Source organism: Lissotriton vulgaris, chromosome 11, assembly GCF_964263255.1.
Source record: "Lissotriton vulgaris chromosome 11, aLisVul1.2, whole genome shotgun sequence".
Classification (NCBI taxonomy): Eukaryota; Metazoa; Chordata; class Amphibia; order Caudata; family Salamandridae; genus Lissotriton; species Lissotriton vulgaris.
The window spans coordinates 406,969,059-406,991,931 of record NC_141699.1 but is presented as its reverse complement, the minus strand read 5'-3'; the positions used below and the strand labels follow the sequence as shown (position 1 = coordinate 406,991,931).

At 45.2% G+C, this 22,873-nt stretch overlaps 1 protein-coding gene across 1 annotated transcript in view; it reads right to left on the bottom strand.

Annotated features, from left to right (window-relative positions):
- Positions 1–15,813: 15,813 nt before the first annotated feature.
- The window catches only part of TGOLN2 (trans-golgi network protein 2), a 137,627-nt gene continuing 130,567 nt past the window's right edge, over positions 15,814–22,873 (bottom strand). The window contains exon 4 of the mRNA XM_086943452.1: positions 15,814–20,877. Coding sequence (XP_086799578.1) covers positions 20,872–20,877 — 6 coding nt within the window. The 3' untranslated portion in view covers positions 15,814–20,871. The remainder of the gene's footprint in view (positions 20,878–22,873) is intronic.

The window sequence follows — 22,873 nt, the reverse complement described above, 5'->3', positions numbered from 1 at the left end:
TTTAAATCCCTAGTGCTCTCGTTTAGAGCAATCCACGATCAAGGGCCTGCCTATTTGAAGAAACGGTTTACCTTCTATGCCCCTCCACGAGATCTCAGGTCGTCCTCCCTGATCAAGATGACTCTTCCTCGCTTCAAGCGAACCAGACTAGGGGGTCAGTCTATAGCCGTGGTTGCCGCCCGGGCCTGGAATGCCATTCCCCTCCACCTGCGCTCCATTCAGTGCGTAGGCCAGTTTAAGAAATGTCTGAAAACCCATTTATTTACCAGTGTGGCATAAGCTGGTCTCTGCTCTGTCTTCTCTGCCTTTCTCCATCGCGCCAGGATACTCCCAAGTAATAGAGCGCGCTATAAAATGGTTTATACATACATACAATCAGGACCTCTACGAATGATTTAGCACCGGGTGTCCCACGAACATGCGGCGCACTAAGGGTGATGGAGGCGGCCCCCTTCCGTCCGCACTCCGGTCCCCAAGCGAGCGTCTCTACGCAGCGCCCCCCCAAGGGAGGCCGGCTATCCCATGCCAACCGAGGCTCCACGGCACTGCGGTATCGTTACGGTTTAGGGGGGATTCTGACTTAGAGGTGTTCAGTCATAATCCCACAGATGGTAGCTTCGCCCCATTGGCTCCTCAGCCAAGCACATATACCAAATGTCTGAAACTGTGGTTCCTCTCGTACTGAGCAGGATTACTATTGCAACAACACATCAGTAGGGTAAAACTAACCTGTCTCACGACGGTCTAAACCCAGCTCACGTTCCCTATTAGTGGGTGAACAATCCAACGCTTGGTGAATTCTGCTTCACAATGATAGGAAGAGCCGACATCGAAGGATCAAAAAGTAGGACTGCAAGGGCGACTGGGTACGACAGCCTCCCAGGCCATCTGGGCGCTGGGTCGTCCCGGGCCATCTGGTCGCCTGGCTGCGCGACCAGATGGCCCTTCAGGCAGGGTGACCAGATGGCCCTGCGGGTTGGCGGCCGGGCTAACTCCAACGTTTGTCCTTCCCCAGGGTTCTGTAAGCCCCCACGAATAGTCGAGAAAAATGGGCTCCCCAGGCAGGCCGTCGGGGAGTGGATGTGTCCTGGGCTTAAGCCTCCTTGGGTCCGGCCAAGGGACCGTGCGCTGGGGACGGGGCTTCACCGGGCCCCAGGCAGCCTCTCCCCGGCCTGGCTAGCGTTCGGAAGGTGGGACTGGGCCCGGGGCTTGAGCTCTGTATCGGCGGCCCCGGGGTGCGTGAGCCCCCGTCATGCTAGCCATCAGAGGGTCTGGGCGCTGGGGACGGGGCTCCACCGGGGCCTGGGGAGGCTCTCCTTTGCCTGGCTAGTTTTCCAAAGCTGAGAAGGGGCCCGGGGCTTGAGCTCCATCCGGCTGGCCCCGGGCCGAGGGAGGCTCTCCTCGGCCTGGCTAGTGTTCCAAAGCTGGGACCGGACCCGGGGCTTGAGCTCTGTCCGGCCGGCCCCGGGGTGCGTGAGCCCCCCGTCTGCAAGCCATCAGAGCAGGGGGTCTGGGCGCTGGGGACGGGGCTCCACCGGGGCCCGGGGAGGCTCTCCCCGGCCTGGATAGGTTTCGGAAGCTGGGACCGGGCCCGGGCCCGGGGCTCGAGCTCCGTCCGGCCGGCCCCGGGGTGCGTGAGCCCCCCCATACTGCAAGCCATCAGAGGGTCTGGGCGCTGGGGACGGGAATAAACCGGGCCCGGGGAGGCTCTCCCCGGCCTGGCTAGGTTTCAGAAGCTTTGACCGGGTCCAGGGAGCAGGTGTGGCTGGCTTCATCCACTACGCTGTTAGAGTGGAGTTTTCTGCCCTCCCCTACCGTTAAGTATAGAGCTGGAGTCATATGCAGATTCGCAAAAAACGAAAACTGGACTCCCATATCACTAGTGGGTGAAACTTTAAGGCGCAGAACGATGGGGCATTTTGCAAAATATATTCCCCGAGTGTAATGGAAAAAAATGTTCTCAGAGCCCTGATTAGTTATAAGGGAATACCACTTATACTACTGCGCCTGAAACTTGGCATCCACGACATAGCAATGGTGGCAGCACAAAGACCCCTGTTGTATTGAAGTTAAGAGTTTTGTAATGCGCTTGATCACCGTGTGGTTTCTTGGCGCTGAGGACGGATGGACCCAGATGGAACAGAGGAGGCCACCTAGGGCGAGAAAGCACGTGAAAAGAGGAAAGTCTTGAGGGCTTTACGAAAGTCGAGATAGATTGGAATAGACCTGATAGTGAATGGGAAAGCATTCCAGAAGGGTGGGGCCAAGGTGGAAAACCTCATGCCCCCAAATGTTTTCCTCCTAGAGCGGGGGACACATAGTAGGAGCTGGGAGGAGGAGCGCAGGTCTCTGTTGGTGACATAGGCTTTGATTTCAGAGTTGATAAAAACTGGTGCAGTGCCTGCCAGGGCTTGAAAGATCGTGCAGCCCACCTTGAATAAGGAGCGCTCAAGGATGGGACGCCAGTTCAGGGTTTTTAACAGAGGGTTGACATGGTGGAATTTGGGACGTTTGTAGATCAGTCGAGCTGCCTGGTTTTGAAACAGCTGGAGGCGCCGAGGATCACAAGCAGGGACACCTGTATACAAAACATTGCCATAATCAAGGCGTGACATGATCATAGCAAGAAGAATGAGTTTAAGGGCTGCAAAGGAAAAGAAGCGGGAGATCTTGCGTATAGTACGGAGTGTCAATCAATCAATCAATCAATCAAATCATAACACTTGTATAGCGCACTACTGACCCGGCAGGGTCTCAAGGCGCTTGGGGAAGGGGTCCGCTATTGCTCGAACAGCCAGGTCTTGGGTTGTCTCCTGAAGGCGAGATGGTCCTGGGTCAACCGAAGATGGATGGAAAGGGAGTTCCATGTTTGGCCGCCAGGTAGGAGAAGGATCTACCTCTGGCGGTGGCTCTTCGGATGCGTGGTACGGCGGCGAGGGCGAGGCTTGTAGAACGTAGCTGGCGGGTGGGCGTGTGGAAGGTCAGGCGGTCATTGAGGTACTTGGGGCCCAGGTCGTGGAGAGATTTGTGTGCGTGGGTGAGGAGCCTGAACGTGATCCTCTTGCTGACTGGGAGCCAGTGCAGGTCCTTCAGGTGGCCGGAGATGTGGCTGCGTCGGGGGATGTCCAGGATGAGTCGGGCGGAGGCGTTCTGGATGCGTTGGAGTCTTTTCTGTAGCTTGGCTGTGGTTCCGGCGTAGAGGGTGTTTCCGTAGTCCAGTCGGCTGGTGACGAGTGCCTAGCTGACCATCTTCCTGGTTTCGGTGGGGATCCATCGGAAGATCTTGCGGAGCATGCGTAGGGTGTTGAAGCATGATGAGGAGACGGCGTTGACTTGTCTGGTCATCGAGAGGGAGGAGTCCAGGATGAAGCCCAGGTTGCGTGTGTGGTCTGTTGGCTTGGGAGTGGCGCCCAGGGCTGGGGGCCACCAGGAGTCGTCCCAGGCGGAGGGCGATGGTCCCATAATGAGGACTTCCGTCTTGTCTGAGTTCAGTTTCAGGCGGCTGTTCTTCATCCATTCGGCGACGTCTTTCATCCCTTCGTGTAGGCTTGTTCTGACGGTGGCAGGGTCTCTGGTGAGGGAGAGGATCAGTTGGGTGTCGTCGGCGTAGGAGATGATGTTGAGGTTGTGCTGGCGTGCGATGGCTGCAAGAGGTCTAATGTAGACGTTGAAGAGGGTGGGGCTGAGTGATGATACTTGCGGTATGCCGCAGATGACTTTGGTGGCCTCGGATCGAAACGGGGGGAGGAGGACTCTCTGTGTTCTTCCAGTGAGGAACGAGATGATCCACTCCAGTGCCTTCTCTTGGATACCGATGTTGCTGAGGCGTTAAACTAGGGTGCGGTGGCAGACAGTGTCGAACGCTGCAGAGAGGTCCAGGAGGATGAGGGCCGCTGTTTCCCCGTTGTCGAGCAGGGTTCTGATGTCGTTGGTGGCTGCGATGAGTGTCAGGAAACATGATGGTACCACAGTGCTGATCTGAGAGCGCATTGTGAGATCGTTACTGACTTTGATCCCCAGGGTCTTTACAGAAGAAGAGGGTGAGGTGGGGAGCCAAGGGAGAGAGGCCAGAAAGTAGAGGTCCAGGGACTGGAGGTGCCACCAGTGAGTACCAACTCAGTCTTATCGGGGTTTAACTTGAGATGGTTACCGTTCATCCAGTCGCTGATAAAGGTCATAGTGGTTTGAAAATTAAGAATAGAGGCTGGGAGAGGAGAGAGATTGAAGATCAACTAGAGGTCATCGGCATAATTAAATACTGTGACATCCATTTGTTGCAAAGCAGATATAAGAATGTAAAGATTAAAGAGGAGGGGAGAAAGAGAAGAACCCTGGGGAACCCCACAGTGAACAGAACGTGTAGAAGCAGAAAAATCTGCTAGCTGAACAGCCTGTGTACGGTTCCCTAAAAAGGAGGTGAGCCAGGCCAAGGCGGATCCCCTGATGCCGGCGCCTCCGACACAGTCGAGAAGAAAGGAATGGTCGACCGCGTCAAAGGCGGCGGACAAATCGAGGAGAACAAGTGCCTGGGGAGAGTCAATGTCAGCACCCCCTCTAAGCTCGTCCAGGACGGAAAGAACAACAGATTCAGTGGAGTGCGACGGACGAAAGCCTGCCTGATGGGGAGCTAGAAAGCGGCTCCCCTCAATAAAAGCACTGAGGCAGGTGGTAACATGGCATTCCAGAATCTTTCCCAGGAACGGAAGCAGGGAGATAGGACGGAAGTTAGAGAGAGGTGGGCTCAGCGCCTGTTTTTTTTAGGATAGGGATTATTTTGGCTGATTTATACAGATCAGGGACAATTCCCTGCATGAGGGAGTTGTTGAGGAGAATTAATGGGGGCTCAGGGCAAGCAGAAAAGATCTCTCTCAGTATGTGGGCGGGGCAGCTGTCAAAGGAGAACCCTGATTTAACCTTCGTTAACTAAGTAGAAAAAACTTCCTTGGAAATCGAAGGAAATTGATCTAAAGAAAAAGGGTTGAGCGGGGTTGGGGACATAAGAAGGAGGGGGAAGGCGGGGGAATATTGGACTTGATAGTTGCAATTTTCTCAATAAAATAATCATTAAGGGAGTCACAAAGGAATTGTGAAGGAACCGGCTTGAGAGGTGCTCTATCAGAGGAAGCTAGTTCGTGGACGATAGTAAATATTTCCTTGGGTTTGTTTTCAGCGAAAAGGATCTTGGAGGAAAAATCAGTATCTGGAGTACTCACGAGCAGTCTCACTTTAAGGAGGGTTTGCAGGTTATCCTAAACTCCAAATCGGTGAGCAAAATAGGATGGTTAGGATCTATTAAAAGAGCATGGATCGCGATGGGTTTGGAGACATTTTGGAAAAAGCTTTGTTCTATTTGCCCAGGTGATGCACTAAAAGTAAACAAAATTGGACCATGAGAAAGCTATTATCCACAGGGAGCATCAAACGCATATAAGTAGCCTAACAAGCGCCTTTTTACTCGACAAATCCATAAGCAAGGCTGAGGGGTTCATGGGTTAAATACAAACGGTACGCGCACCGTTGGCGTACCTTCAGTTTAGGTATGGGATATTCTCTGTCGCAGCTTTCACTGTCCACTGGGGGAACACGCATCAGGTGTAACACTATTGCTTTTACTGTAAAATATAAAGGAAACGGACAAGCATTTGTTGGTTCTCTGCCCATTTTACATCCAACCTAGAAGCAGATGGATAGACTCCCTGTGTAGATCCCTCAGCTCGCTTGAGCGTTGAGAAGCCTATAGAATATGCAAACACGATACCCCCTCAATTATGGTGGTTTCAAAGTTCTTGTATACTGCATGGACATTGTGGCATAAATCATTAGCCACTGTGCAAGGGTGAGCCTTATTCTGAAACTGTTTTGGTCACCATTGATAAACTTTGTACAAATATCTTTGTTTTTATCCGGTTTTTAATCTTTTATATTTTTGTCCTGTGTTTTTAAAATATAAACTTTTTAGTATGTTTCGAACTATCAATAAATAATACAAAATTCAAAAGTAGCCCACATCTCAACATTGGGGCAGCTTTTAATTTCAATAGACACCACATAAAACATGCCCTTTACATGGGAAATCACACTCCCTGGTGGTTTGGTAGACTACTGACATTTTATTGGGGCAGGGAGGGGCGGAGGGAGTGTGACTGCCCCCTCCTTGGAGGTGCAACTGCGTACCCAGGGGAAAACATGCTTCTTAATAATAATAACGCCCCCCTGGGGGAGGGTTGGTGGGAGCGGGGTTAGGTGGCGCATTTTCCCTTTCAGTTAGACCCCGAAATAGCAGAAAAAAATGGCTGCCATAGCTTTTCCTCTGGGATCCACAATTCCCCACAATCCTCCCCTCCCCCTTGGGGAAAAGGAAAATGCTACTTATCAGTATGCATCTGTTCTTGGCATGTAGAGCTGTAGAATCCTGAATTTAGCAATAGATCGCCACCTGGTGTTGGGCTCGGATGATTGCAGGTTGTTGTCTTCTTGGAAGAAGTCTTTTGTAGTCACGAGATAGGTGACTCCTCCCTTGGATAATACTGCCCATGGTCAGACTCCATCCTCAGATTGTTTTTCGCCAGGATGGGAAATGATGGAGTTAGCAGAAGTAAAGAGAAAAGGATGTCCATGCGTGTGCATCTAAGTAAGATGAGTACTGGAACGGATACAAGTCCCGGGTAGGCGGGAGGGCATGTAGGGTTCTTAAGCTCTACATGCCAAGAACAGATGCATACTGGTAAGTAGCATTTTCCGTTCGAGGCATATGATCTGCAGATCCTACATTTAGCAACGATTGTGCAGCAGTGTCTCCCCTAGCGATGGTCGCTTGTATCCGTTGCAGAATACTGAAAGAGTGTTTTAAGGACAGCTTGGCCTACTGCAGCTTGCTGCTTGGCTTGCACATCAACACAATAGTGTTTAGTGAAGGTGTGTATTGTAGATCATGTTGCTGCCTTGCATATATCCTCTAATGGTATGTTTCCTAAGAAAGCCATAGAGGCTCCTAGTTTGCGAGTGGAGTGTGCTCTAGGAGGAACTGTTAGTGTACGTTTAGCCTTGTGATAGCATATTTGAATACACTTTACAATCCATCTAGCAATACCTCCTATATGGATGGATAGGATTGCCTTTGTGTGGGGGAGAGAAAGATACAAATAGTTGTTTTGTCTTTCTGAAGTATTTAGTCCTGTCTGTGTAATATAGTAGAGCTTTTCTAATATCTAAGGTGTGCAAAGCTCTTTCTGCAACAGAGTCCGTTTTTTGAAAAAACACTGGTAACTCTACTGATTGGTTTAGGTGAAAAGGAGTAATCACTTTTGGTAGGAATTTTGGATTGGGTCTAAGGACCACTTTGTTAGGATGTATTTGAAAAAAAGGTTCTTCTATTGTGAATGCTTGGATTTCACTAACATTTCTGAGAGGGGTAATGGCAACAAGGAAATCAGTTTTCCATGTTAGAAATTGCAGTTCACATTTATGTAACGGCTCTAAAGGGGTCCCATGATTCTTGTAAGGACCACATTTAGGTTCCATACTGGAGCAGGTGGTAACCTGGGTGGGATTATTCTTTTTAATCCTTCCATAAATGCTTTTATTGCAGGTACTCTAAATAGAGATAGATGTTGTCTATTTTGTAAATACGCTGCAATAGCTGCTAGATGCAGACGTATGGAAGAGTAAGCCAAATTGGACCTTTGTAAATGTAGAAGGTAGCAAATGATATTTTGGATGGAAACGTCCAAAGGATCAATGTGATTGTTGTTACAGTATATTGCAAATCGTTTCGACTTAGCAGCATAGCATGCTCTGGTAGTGGGTCTTCTAGCTTCTTTAATTATATTCATACAGTCTGGTGGTAAGTTTAAGTAACCAAACTCTAGGACTTCAGGAGCCAGATCGCCAAATCCAGTTGGCTTGGTTCTGGGTGTCTTATTTCTCCATGGTTCTGTGTTAACAGGGATGGCGTGAGCCGTAATTTCTGGTGTGGAACCAATGAGAGATCTAGTAGCGTGGTGAACCACGGTTGACGTGCCCATGTAGGAGCCACTAGAATCAGTTTGAGGGACTGTTGTCTGAGCTTGCGTACTACTAGTGAAATGAGATGGAGAGGCGGAAAAGCGTACGCAAATCTGCCTGACCAATTCATCCATATTGCATTCCCCTCCGACCGTGGGTATGGAAACCTGGCGGCGAAGGTTGGGCATTTTGAGTTCTCGTGGGTCGCAAACAGGTCTATTTGTGGATGCCCCCCCATTTGAAAGAATGGTTGAAGTACTTGTGGGTGCAACTCCCATTCATGAATCTGTTGTGATTGACGACTTAACAGATCTGCTATCTGGTTGTGGATCCCTGGAAGGAGTTCTACTGTCAGATGTATGTTTTGAGGGATGGCCCATCTCCAAATGTTCTGTGCAAGTTGGGACAGTTGCAGAGAGTGTGTCCCCCTCCGTTTTTGTATGTAGTACATGGCTGTCATATTGTCCGTTCGGACTAGGACAGCTTTGTTTTGGATTTGTACTTGAAAAGTTTTGAGTGCTAGGAAAATTGCTAGCAGCTCTAAGTGGTTGATGTGGAACTGTTTTTGTTGATTGTTCCACTGACCTTGTGTGGTATTATGCAGGAGATGGGCTCCCCATCCTGTGAGGGATGCATCTGTCGTGAGCACTACCTGTGGAACAGGTTCTAGGAACGGCCGTCCCTTTGTCAAATTTTTGGTGTTCCACCATTGCAGAGAGCGATACGTACGGCTGTCCACCAACACCAGGTCTGTGAGCGGACCTTGAGCCTGATTCCACTGTTGTGCTAGACATTCTTGTAGTGCACGCATTTGCAGTCTTGCGTGGGGAACTATGAAGATGCAAGATGCCATCATCCCTATTCGTTTCATGAACACTCTGGCTTGTAGAGAGTGCTGGCATTGAAAAAGGGAGACTAAGTTCTGAATACTTTGAATCCTGGCTTGACTAGGATACGCTTGAGCTACCGATGTGTTTATAGTAGCTCCTAGATATTGATGAACGTGCGAAGGCTCTAGGTGTGACTTGGTGTAGTTTATCGTAAACCCGAAGTTGTGCAGTGTTTGAATTGTTTGTTTTGTGTGTTGTGCACACTGTTTGTACGATCTTGCTTTGATGAGCCAGTCGTCTAGTTAGGGGAAGACATGTATTTGTTGTCTTCTGAGGTGTGCTGCCACTACTGCTAAGCACTTTGTAAACACTTGTGGTGCTGTTGTAACCCCGAATGGAAGGACTTTGAACTGATAGTGTTGTCCTTGTATGACAAACCTTAAATACTTCCTGTGCGCAGGATGTATTGGAATGTGAAAATAGGCGTCCTTTGGGTCTAGTGTGGACAGAAAATCTCCCTGTTGTAGTAATGGAAGTACCTGTTGTAAAGTGATCATGAGAAAATGATCTGATTGAATGTAGTGGTTGAGTGGCCTGAGGTTGAGAATTGGTCTTAAGGTCCCGTCCTTCTTTGGAATTAGGAACTAGAGGGAGTAGACTCCTGTTCCTTGTTCTTCTAATGGAACTACTTGAATAGCATCTTTTTGTAGAAGTGCTAGAACTTACTGTTGAAGCAGAGTTATGTGTTCTACAGACAATGGACGCTGCCTGGCTGGTATGTTTGGGGGGTTGCTGTGAGTTCTAGGCAGTAGCCATGTTGGATAATTTGTCTTACCCACCTGTCTGTTGTGATGGAGTTCCAGACAGGTAGGAACTGTGAAAGTCTGCCCCCCACAGGAGTGGAATGCTGTAGGGGAGGCCGAGGGAAGTCACTGTTTAGGAGTGGAAGAGGAGCGTTTGTTGTTACTACCTCTACCTCTTCCCTTGTTGTTATTACCTCTGTATCCTCCTCTAAAAAAAAATCCTCTATTAGAGGAGGTCTGCGTGTGTGTTTTAAAAGATGATGTTGTGTCTGCGCCGGTCTGCTTGGAGCCTCCTCTATAAGAGGAGCGGCGAAAAGAACATCTAGTTTGGGCGGATTGTAATGCCCCCATAGACTTAGCGGTATGTGTGTCTTTCTTCATCTTTTCGAATGTATTATCTACCTCCGGCCCGAACAATTGGTTCTGATTAAAGGGCTGGTTTAGGATGGTGGAGAAGTGTGGCTCACTGGTTAGAGGAGGCAGACCTGGAAGCAGAGGTCAGCCCGGGACCAGGGTTCAATTCCCGGCTCGGCGGGGTCTTGAGTCCTAAAATGTCCATGGACTCGACAATTCTCGCTCCGGTGCCTACTCGATTCACGGGTTCACACTCTGCGACTCTGGGCAATAGCTTGCTTAATCTCCACAACGGCCCCTCGCGGAGGGATGCCTGACTTTCACCTTGCAGATACCCTGCCGGGGTTATCTCACAGGGGAATACCAGGACGGGTTCCCTAAGCAAGCGCTTAGAAACCGCTCGGTGATTTGCGCTATATAAATTCCTGTACATTTACATTTACATTTACAAGGTAGTTTGTACCTCTGGTTTAAAACCCGAGATGCGTAACTATGCGTGACGCCTGAGAATAACACTAGTGTTCACTGCTCTGGATGCTGTGTCAGCTACATCTAGTGCACATTTAATTGAGGCATTTGAAATTAATTTGCCTTCTTGTAAAATTTCTGCTGCCAGATCCTTGTGTTGATCTGGTAGGTGTTCCATTAACTTTTCTAGTTGATCGTAATGAGCCCTGTTCTAGCGTGAGAGTAAAGCCTGTGTGTTTGCTATGCGCCATATGTTTGATGCTTGTGCAGCAATTCGTTTCCCTGACGCATCAATGATCTTGGGCTTTTTGTCAGGCGGGGGTGTGTCCCCAGAAGTTTGAGAATTGGCTCTTTTGCGCGCATTAGACACTACCAAGGAGTCTAGTGGCAGATGACCCTTAATGTATACTGGATCAGCTGGTGCTGGCCTATACTTTTTCTCTATTCTAGGATTTAACACCCTACAACTTACTGGATCTTTAAAAATCTCTGGAGCAAGTTTAATGACTCCCCTAATCATTGGTAATATCTGGGTAGACCTTTGTGACTGTTCGAAAGTGTCTAACAAGAAGTCCTCCTCAATGGCATCAGAGTGCATGGGAACCCCATGGTAAAGTGCAGCTCTGTTTAACAAATGATTACAACCAATACTGTCCTCTGTAGGGGAAGGTTTTGTTGGGTAGTACTGAGGATCAGGGATGTCTGGTGCATTATTTGGTGAAAAATGATATGCATCATCATCATCCTTAGGGTATTCTCTGTTAACATCCTCATCTAAAGGGTATGTATGTGGCTCTGGAACATCATCCCCCCCACCCAAATCATACTCCTCATCCGTGTGGTGTGATGATGCAGGAGAGTGAATAGAAGAAGTTATAGGTTCTACATATGGAGTAACAGGAGAGGAAGAGGGTGAAGGAGAGGAAGGGTGCATTGGAGAAGTTGCACAGTCCTTTTTGGCAGGAACCACAGGTGTAAGTGGTGTGTCTGCTGGTCTCTTCTTATAAGGGATTGCTTCCACATGTCCAGTTTTTAGATTAATATGGACTTTTTTCTGCCTAGGGTCTGGTCTAAACAGTTCTTCCTCTTCTATACTCTTCTTCGGCGTCGATTTTTTCGGAGCCGGTAGAGGTTGTTTAGTACTTTTTGCCTTATGAGGAGTAGTTGAGTCTTTTGGCAAAATTGTGATCCATGAGTAGGAAACTAATTGAGGAAGGCTTTGTTTTAAAGGGGAGGCTCTGTACTTTCCATGGATGTTTCCCTCAACCCCTGGAGGCTGTTTTCCATCTACATTATGCACTGGAGTGTGAGACCGCACTTGCTACTGTTACTCATCGCTCTAGTGCAGAATCAGGGGAATCAGTGACTTCAGTGCGCCTTGCAGCGACGTTATAGTTTGGCACGCTAGTTAGGCAGTGGCTGAAGTGAAAGTGATTCCACTTTGCCCCCACCCACTTTAAAAACAAAAGAAAAGCCCCCCTACCTTCATTTATTTATTTACACGGCCCTAGGGGATGGGGCCTTGCAGCCTAATTAGGCTCTGGGAGGAGGGTGCACTCCCTGCCTTCTTTTTTATCTCAGCCAGGGGGGATGGGGTCCCTGGGCCTGTCAGAGTCTTGGGAATCTTGGGAAGGAGGGCAACGTGCCCTACCCAAAAATAAAAACATGCCCCCCCCACCCCCAAACAAGCTTGTAACTCGCACTTTTTTTTTGCCACAGATCCTTCACAAATTTGCGGCAACAGACATGTTTTTGGCTCTAGGCAGTGTCATTCTGGGGTTCCACCGCCAGGCCTAGGAGGTCATGGTAATGTACCCTGGTCTTTTTTTAATTTATTTTTTAAACGTACGTCCCGGGTCCTAAGGTAGCTGCCACCACTGGTTGATGTGGTGACAGCCAATCAGATTGTAGCTTGAGATCGGTCTGGTCCGTGGCGATCCGTGGCATGACATGTACACTTTTTTTTACCTTTATTTCTCCCAAATCACTCTTTTGAACCAAGATCTACCTTTCTGCCAAATTTGGTATTCATCCATTTAGAGGTTTGGGCTGTAGCAGAGTCTGAAGTTCCTATGGACAAATGAATGGGAAAAAAGCGTTTTGGGACCCTCTCCCCTTTTCCTGCCCCCCGCTTGATGGATCACCCCCACACTTTCCATGCCCAAACTAGTAAAGAAAAAAGTAGCACTTTTCTTCGGGAAAGTTTCGTGGAAATTCATCAAGCGGTGCCAAAGTTATTAGCAACACAAAAATGTATTTCCTATGGATACACGATCCTAACTATAACTACCCAGTGTCAACCACGGTGGTTCAACAATCCACTGGTGAAGTGAGTTCCCACACTTTTCCCAAGATACCTGGCGAGTTCCTTATGTCCAAAATCCACTGGGCAATGCCTTGCTTGGGAAAGAGGGAGCCTATGTAAGCGATGGTATGTGGTACAAATAATTTAATTGATTTTTTATATTTCTTTGCAAATGATTCCTCCTTCGACTCGGTTACAACCAAATAAGCTTTTTTTTAGAAAGTTGGATGGCATCTGTAGTAGTTTTATCTGGGGGTATAAAAAGGCACGAAGGGCGGTCAAATTTTTGACATTACCAATTTCCAAAGGGGGACTTACCTTTCCGGATTTTAATCTTTACTTTTTAGCTACTTTTCTTTTACGCATTAGGAGCTTATTAAAAAATACTCCTTCTTTATTTTTTCATCAGTATATGTTGGGGGCTGATGCCAATCAATTTCTATTACGGGTCCACGATCCAAACTACTTTAAAAGAGTAAAATTCAAGACTGCTAAGCATGCTATAAGAATCTGGGACAAAATTCTGCACATTAGTAACAGCTCATTTTACAACGCTGAACTTAGACTATGGAATAATCCTGGCCTTCCGGGTATATTTTCGGATGGTTTGGGTAATCGGTGGATAAGACAGGATATAAATACACTAGGAGACCTTTACGGTACTAATGGTTTGATTGATTTTGAGAACTTAAAAATTACAAACGGGCTTACGGATGATATGCACTTTAAATATAGACAACAGAGATTTTTTCTGTAATAAATTGAGAATAACGGAAGTCAAACAATCTGATATTCTTGAGGGTATTTACTCTGAAAAAACTAAATCATTAATCAAATTGGGATATCAATGGCTCATCAAGGATAAGGGAGAAAATACAACTCAAATCGCAGCCAAATGGTCCCGTAGATTAAATCAAAATATAAATTCAGTACAGATCGGAAGTGCCTTAACCCATCTAAGTGATATAGTTCATTCTTCTAATCTCAAAATGCAACTATATAGGACAATCACTGAATTGTATTATACGCCACAAAAAATATCCAGCTGGGCACAAGGTAACTCGATATCAGATAAATCTATGTGTGTTAAATGCAATACTGCTGCAGCTGGAATTGAACATATGTTATTCTCTTGTCCAGCACTCTCCAATTTTTGGAATCGAATATCTTATCTTCGATTTAATCAGATAAATTCACCGGATCTTACAGTACAAATGGTTTTATTAGATATCCAAGATAGGAACTGTCCCAATAAGGATCTTTTAACGATTGTGTTAGCATGTGCTAGATTAACAGTAGCTAGGGTTTGGATATCTAAAGAACCCCCTAAGGTTGCGGATTGGTTATCATTGGTTTACGAAATTAGAACTATGGAGTTCTCTTTAGCTAAACTTAGAGGTCCAAAAGCTCTTCTGAGAAAAGAAAGGATATGGAAGCATTTATTTGAAGGCCAAGAAATGTGATTAGGCCTATACTTATTCTGGTCTTTTTGCTTTAGCAGTTCATTACTTTAACGGTAGAGCTAACATGAAGTTTTGTTTACAGCTTATTTTGTATTGTTTCCACTCTTCTATTTTCTGTCTGTATCAATTGTATATGTATGTTTAGTATGGAATTGAAATGTAATGAATTTTGTCACTTCTTGCAACAATAAAAATGTTTAAAAAAAATAAATTAAAAAAAAAAGATTCCTCCTTCGACTCTCACGTCAACAGTGGATCATTCATCGTCCATCAGTGGTGAACCAGAGCCGTCTAGCCTCCAGCATGTCCTTAACACAGACCATTTCACCAATTACTGCCTCCATGTGTATTAGAAAGCAGTCATTTGGTCCAAACGCTGCAGATTTCAGTGGACTGGACTGCGACCAGAAGGAATCCATCAATGACTCCGAAGCCCCTTTAGCTGACCTCAGTTGTCTGTGTGTGTGCCCCTACCCTCTCACTTCCAGATGTAAACGAAGCTGTTTCTTTGATGCTTTCAAAGAGGCATGCAAATAAATGTTATGGTGTGTCATTTCGGATAATATTGAACACCCAGAAGTCTGATATTATAAAACTTATGCTATACTTATGCCACCCACATGCTTGGAAGTTGGAGGGATGGGAAGCCTCAGAAGACAAGCTCATCCAACTTGCATCTTCGACTTTCTGGAGATGAAGCATCTTGCACCTCTATGGGCATAACCATCAGAAACATTCTATGTGGACTGAACAACAGGGAAAGTGTGTGAGCCAAAGGCTGTGGAAGAGGGCATACAGCTATTCCTCCCCCTCTAACCTCCTGCAGCTAACAGTGTCACTGCAGCTGCGGAATGAGGGAGGCTGGTTCCCCATAGCTCTTAAGTCTCCCTTAACTTCGCTGAACTAAAAAAAGCAGTTTGGCAGAGCAGAGGGAAAATCAGGGACTGACTTCAGTCTCCTTTTAGAGCTTCTGTTGTATGAGCATGCTAGCAATTGTCGTCCACAGATGGTAGGAGCTACGAAAGGGACAAATAGGAGTACTAAATCCCCTTACGTTTCCCCGAGAGGCTTTTTTTTATTTTTTGAGTTATGACATTCCATTCTGAAGGCGTGGGCTATACCGGCCTTTAAAGGTCTGCACATATGTAGTAGGTGAAGATGTACAAGCGGAATGCAACACTTGGGCGGACCTTTAATGGTGCATAGAGCCTACTGTGGTAGGCTTTAAGGCTATACTAAATATCGATCTCATGCCAGATTAAAACCGGAGGATGGGGTGTTTCTAAGTGACCTGCCTTGGAACTAAAAAAGGGTCAACATGTTTCCGCTCCTCAGTATTATCAGTGAGGCGCAGATTGACCCCCGATGATGAATGATGTCACCAAGTATGGGTACGGGGTTAGGTAAACCATCCTTTGAACTCTTAGAAATCTATAGATTTCCTAAGGTCCCTGCACTCATTCTTTGTATACATTGCCTGCTAGGGAGAATGTATTGTGGCCCCTCTGAAACTATCTCCCATCAACCAGCTGCAAATTAAGTCATCTGATGTGCATCAAACACAGTAAACCAAATGAGACAAGAACTTTCCATCCATTCCCTTAGTTTATTTAGTTGATTCGCATGTCGGAACCAAAAATGCCAAAATATACAAAATCAAACATTTCTTTGCTTGTAAACAAACAAATTACGAGCAAGCTGAAATCAAGGTGCGTGGCCCTCCCCCATGTACAATAATACAATTAGGCAATCGACCGCTTCATCATATTCCACAGGTTTAAGATAAACAAAAACAAGGGGAATGGTACAAAAACTGCACAGTCCCAATTAGGTGAACATTCATTAACACAAAAACCTAAAAAGCATAAAGTGTCTTTACAACTCTTGGAAAATCCCCGGAGGGACTGTGCACAAGGGTTACAGAGTGCTAGAATTTGCATTTTCATTAATAACATTTCACAATGTGAATGGCAAGATGGGCAGGTCAAAACAGAGACTGTGGAATTTAGGCCATATCTATGCACAAAAGCCTGTCTGGTACTACAAAAGGAATGTCATTTAGTGAGAATTGGAGCCCTGTGCAAGCTGTCAAAATTTCGACTACAACTCTGTTTCTTGTGGTGACAACTTCCTTCAGGGGCAAACCTCGGTTCTGATATTCAAGAATAAAAAGATGTAAGTGCCATAGGCAGGTCTCCCTTGCTGCTGAAGCGAGGCAAAACATATAAGGTAATTCAGCTCACCTTTGCTGCGACGAACCACAGTGTTGTCTCTCAGGTAAGCTTGATCACTTTCATTAATTAAGTGTGGAGTGGCGTAACAGATTATAACAAAACTGGTGAAACATGGAGTGGAAGGCAATATGTTCTCTGAAATACAAATCTACTGCTACGGCAGAGCAGAGGGTAATAATGGTTCCTCAAAATCAGCTATCAACAAAGCCCTCAACAGTGCCACACTACCAATATATATATTACAGGTCTCCAAGTTGCTCTAATATGGCAAGGGACAGAATAGGCGGTGACGTCACTCCAACTAAGGGGACAGGCTATTGGAATGAAAAAATGGAGTGCTACGCAACTGGATCCTGGGACAAGGATGAAATGTGTCACTGAGCAGATTAGCATGATTTGCAACAACTACGGATGCCCAGCTTTTTAGAATATAGATACTTCTACTAAGGTGACCCTATTTAACGCACTTCCAATCAAAACACATGGACACACAGTGATTTTCGGCATATCATACAATTTGACCAAGGCAACACACCATCTTCATAACCCAAGCTACTGGTTTCACAATCAACAACTTGGCCGGTGGACCATATTTTCTTCTCTGCATACTGAATTTCTTACGCATGTAGGCATCATTGCACAAGACCTAGTCCACAGCTGCTCTAGAGACAGAGGTGTGATAACATGATAAACTACATGTATAGAGTTGCAAATGTATGGCATGCTTGTTGCCTCCGTCTCAGAATATCTTCAAATCCACAATCTTGCCCGACTAAAAAAAAAAACCTGTAAAATAATGAGCAGGTTGCATAAAAACCAGCACAAATCACAATGAGGAAAACAAAAACTATGTCATTGTTGCCCAGGTATGACGCAGGTTTTAAGTATTAAAAATCAAAATGTATTTACGCCAAAGCAAAATAACCAAATAAATAAAATTTTAGGCAAACAAAAATCTAAAAACGATCAATTGCAAGCATCCATGCTTCACCTAAGGAAAGACATGTTTTAAAATTCCACAGCTCATAACAAGAACAGCAACGCTCGAGGCACCAATCGTTGCAAAGCAGGCGAACCTTGGTGCGTTTTCACCTTAATACTTAAAAACCAGACAGAGTTTTAAACACTGCAGACAAAGTAATCTTGCCTCGAAGCAGAAAACAATATATTAACTCAACAATTTTTTTATAAGGCTGAATATATTAAAAAATCTCTATTCCCAGACACCATGCCCTTCCCTTCAACACGAAAAAGGTATAATATAAAAGATAGCCACAGCATGTAGGGTTCTCTTGCATCTAAAGAAAGTCCTGTGATATAAGTCATCATTGGGAAGCAAACACATATGGGCTACGGCACGTTTGACATTTATAAGTTTTACAAGGGCAAAAGGGAGTACAAAGTACAAGACCTGACGACACAACCTACCCTTTCAAGAAAAGCAGTATACTCCAGTAAAACCAACCTTCAGCATGAAGCCAATGTTCTGTAAAACACAGTTAGGAGAGACTCTTTCTCGCCACTTCTCAGGGCTGCTTCCATTAATTTATCACCTATACAGTCAACCAAAGGGGGGTGTACCTGTTGCCAACAACTAACCTCGCAGTGTTTTGCAACTGTTCTGAGGTGCTGTGCATTAAAAAGGAGATGGGTGGAAAAGAAGTAATTTGGTAAGGGTGCTGAAATATCTCAAGCAACCATGTCACGCGTCTTGTATAAATGTCTCCAGCCCCCTCTCTCACCATCGTAGGGAGATCTGCCACGCTGCTGCAGGTAGGCCTAGATGGGCTAGATGATTTTCACACCTGATTCAGAACTATGAACCCAGATCGCTCTACTGTGAACCGCTGAACGTGTGCAAATGGCAAAGGATTCATTCCCCTAAGGCGAGGAATGTTACAAGGGCTACCAGGGTGATTGTGGTCAAGCAACGCAAAAACATACATAGACTGTATCTGGCATCTCAGGCAAAGTGACAGACAATGCACAAACCTGCAAAAAGCATGTTTTAAACAGTGAGAACGCGAGTGGTGCAGTCAAATGGCCCTCTTTGGCTCTTTTGCGATCGAACCATTTTTTTGTCATGTTTTCATACTTCGACCCTTAATGCCAGAAGTGAAAGATTCCCACCCGAGGAGTAACTTATAACGCACCCATCCTGAAACAGGACTTAGTCTATTTTCTAGTGATATACTAACAAAACCACAAAAAATGTGCCTGTATACAATCAGCAGGATGATGGGCAAAATGAGATCAAAAATCATTTAAAATTAAAAGGAGTCCTCTGTTACCAAAGTGGACTACACCTAAGAGGCCCAGAGGAGAGAAGCTGGCAGGTTCCACATCTAATAAAGACAGAGGTGGGTTGGCACTTGAGTGTTGTCTTTCATTTCTTACCCATCTTGGCATTTCTCAATTCACCATTGCACTCCCCACAAACCTGTATTTCTTCTACCTAATCAGACTTTCCCATTCACCATAAAAACACACACACACATAAACCACTTTCTCACAAACGCTCAATGTCACTCATTTCGCTCTCCTTACTACATCTCTCTCAGCCACTTCCCATTTCTATCTCCCATCATACAGTGCCAAATGTTTATACAACTAGGAAGGTATTTTGATACTGAGGTGCACAGCAGTTATTGGGAGGCGTGGGCTGACGCTGCATGGTCCTATTCTTCTGCAGTCAATCATGAGTAGTGAAAGGTGTAACTGGCCTATGGCAGGGTATCCTTGGACAGCAACCAAGTGGGTGACATTCACTCATTCTGAGTGACTGCTCAGACTGCAAGAATGGACACGTATGTAATGTCTCTGCACCTCTTTGTTACCTCAGACATTTACAGACAAGCTGTATAGTGGTGAAGCTCTCGAGTTACAAATAAGCAGATTATGTTCTCATGTTTTGCAATACTTTGTTCTTCCTCTGTCCCAAAGACACAGTCATAGATAGATGGCTAATGGTAAAGGCAGACTATAAGGCGTAGCAAGTCAAGCTACTGCAGATCTCAGCCGAAAAGAATATAGACATTTTTTCTGAATGATTCAGGAACTTGCTTTCTCTTCAGCCCAGATTCAGTTTTTTTAAAATCTCATTCTCATATTCCCCATTGCAAACATCTTTCTTATGCCCCTCAACTAAATAATAGACACAAGAGTCTTTTGTTCTTCTAACAATGAGTAATTTGAGCCATACTCCTGAATTAATCAGCAAGCGCCTTCCCTAAATAAATTCAGGGCAAGTTGGTGAAGTTTAAAAAGCAGGTCCGAAAATTAGCAATCGAAAGGAAACAAAAATATCTATAAGGGTTTCTAATCTGCCCTAAAACAATGCCCTCTGTGATTTCATGAATACTTTGATGTGTATCTACCACATAACCCCAAAATATCCAGACAATCTATAAAAAAAAACTAATTACTTTTAATTTTCTTATGCCTATACCATACACAAAGTAGTCCCTGTAGAATAAGAAATAATTTACAACTTAAGGTTCACTTCACAGTCACAAGAGTGGGGGAAGGTTCACAAACATAGCTATAAAGCAAAAGCATCGAACATGCATTCCAGTCACATGTCACTCTCCTTTGGCTTTAACAGGCAAGGTCTTGACTTCAAAATCTCCAATAATACTTTCAGATGACAGCCTAAAGTAATAATCTGAAATATTTTGCAAACACAATTGCAACTGGCGTAACCTTAAGTTGGCCTATGCCACATTTGGCAATGGTGATACTCATACACAGCACTGTATTTTCCACTCGGTGACAGGTTAAGACGTTTTGATGACCTAGGCCAGAGCCAAGCAATGAGGTTTGTTCACACCACTACTCCAAAAAAAGGAGCCGCCTTTGTAACTATTTTACAAATCCTGGTTTCGTAAAAGAATAATCCAGTTCAAATATAAAATGTGCAAACAAAACTCACTACTAGGTTCACGACATTATTACCAATCGGGCACCTCCTCGTTCCGGCTGCTGAGAATACAGGAGGCAAAATAAATAGAAGATCTGCCTAGATTCGTCTCTGAGTGAAAAGGCAAACACAGATAGCACGTGTACATCAGTTCCAGCATGTGTCACAAGTTCCCACTTTAGCTTCAGCATGTGCCACGGGAGACCCTTTTGTTTTAGCTGCCGCCATGTTACAGGAGTGAGAGTGGACAGACTGTGAAGCCACCATGTGGAATACTCCAATAAAGCGCCTCCGGTATAGTTGTGCCTGTGCAGCAAAACAGGAGTCATAGTGCAAAGCCTACAAGATTCCCCTCTGACCCATTCCACTTAAAAGAATTTAAACAATATTGTCTGTATTGGCTCAGTTCAACGTTCCTGCGTTGTACTCTCTCCACATCACGCTTTCCGCCGCTGAAACACCATTCTCCAATAGCTCCTGGTGGTAGTGCCTCAAATCTGGAATAAAAAGGGAAAATAAAGGCATTGTTGGTAAAGGAATATTAAAAAATGTTCACTCTTATGTGGTTTGACAGTAAAGTGCCTGTTGCTTGTGTCGAAGAAGCCTCTACAGATAAAAAACAAAACTAAAAAAAAAAAAACTTCATTTCTCCAGGGCTATGGGTAGCGACTAACGGAAATGACGATCAACTACAATTTAAATAGGAGGTACCTGCCAGCAAGCTCTGACCTCTTGCTAAAACAAGAGTGCAAATAAAGGTGAGCAAGTGTGAAAATTGCTAGACAATTAGACAGCCACACAATGTATTTGTGAAGGATCAGCAAAAGCCCAAAGACAAAAATATTGTTATCAGAAAATATTTTATTTTAAGAAACAAACCAGTAATATTCTTTTTAAAACTTTTTACAGCCTACCTTTCTTAGATGTAAATCCTGCATTTTACAACAAACTAGGCATTGGTTATCAACCCTCAATATAGTATGTCTTTTGAAAGAGCTCACATTTAGGGCTGCTAGACTTACTAACAATGCTGCCGAATGTTATCCGTCCTGCACATTACTTGGCAACACTCTTTCCCCGAAAGTCATGTTTTCCAAGAGTACAGCCATTAGGCGGCTACTCTTCAATAATCCCAATTTCCACTTTTGAAAAGGTAAATGGGCAGGGCCATAGTGGGAACCCAGAGCAGCCCTGGCAATTTTGACGGACCAGCCCCCCACCGCCGATTTTGTTACTGGGGGCCGATATAGCAGTACAGCTGCAACCCCCCCCCCCCAATAACAACAAGCATTGGCAGAGCCAATAGTTCTTGCCTTTGGGACCTTTTATGTATTTAGCCATGCAGCACATTATCCTGGGAGGTACAACATCTACTGTTACTTCACGTGCCAAAACCTTCCTGCTGGACAACTGCATAAAAGTCCAGAAAATAGTAACATTTGTGAAAATGTATGTATTAAAAATCACCAACTGAAATAAGTGGAAATGATGAGACAAACAATCAGCTTAATTATGCTAGTGAAAACACATTGAATTAGTGGATGAGCATTATACCAACCTGGCCTCTTTTCTATTTAAAGGAAGAAGTGTGGTCTACATACAGTAGAAATTGAGACTTCTGCAGAGACCCTTGCATTGCACATTAAAATCACTCAAGCCAATTCACCACAACGCCTAGTTTCCGCCGCTGAGCACCCTGAATGTTCAAATCCCTTCCTCTAAAGGTGTTTGGGGGCATTACACAACATACAAATAGTATGTGATCTTGAACAATGCATTGGTGTGCAAATATTGTTATTGAGAAAATCTGTTACAAACGTCATCTTCCAAACCCTGCCTTAGAAAGGCAGCTTTGGTATTTGAATAATTCTTCAAACTGAAGGCTTGATTGGTACCTGCGGCCTACAGAGCAAGTTTTCCCAGTACGACTACGTCAGTGCTGGTCTCACTTATTGATGGGAACCAGCAGTGAGCATGTGAAGGTATTTACTGATGAAATGACAGTTCTGTTTATTGCACATGAATAACGCTTTAATGACAGAAAAGCAGATTGTAATTTGAATTGCGTTCCTGGGCACGCCGCACACTATCTGCTGAATCTCTGTAAACACTGCATTGTGGTAGTATTTATATGTGTTTTTAACCCGTTCAGTGCTGCGAACGTCCAACGGTCGTCACGTGCACTACCTCGCTAGTGCTGCGCACGACCGTTGGACGTCCGGATCCCGTTAGCGCAATCGAACGTCCGCACTGGGGCGGAATTTGCGGCGCGCTTAACGGGTTAACAGCCCATGTAAGTCCTGAAGTGTATTCAGTGTTGTCAATTGCATTATTTATATAGTGCTCGAAATAAGTGTTTTAAAAAAAAATTCAATGACTTGATTTTTTTTTTTGCCTGTATTAATGTCTGAGCAAAATTCTATTTTATTGTGGCCTGAACACTTCAGCAAAGGCAAATCAGAGCAGAAAACATCATGGATTTGATTGGACACA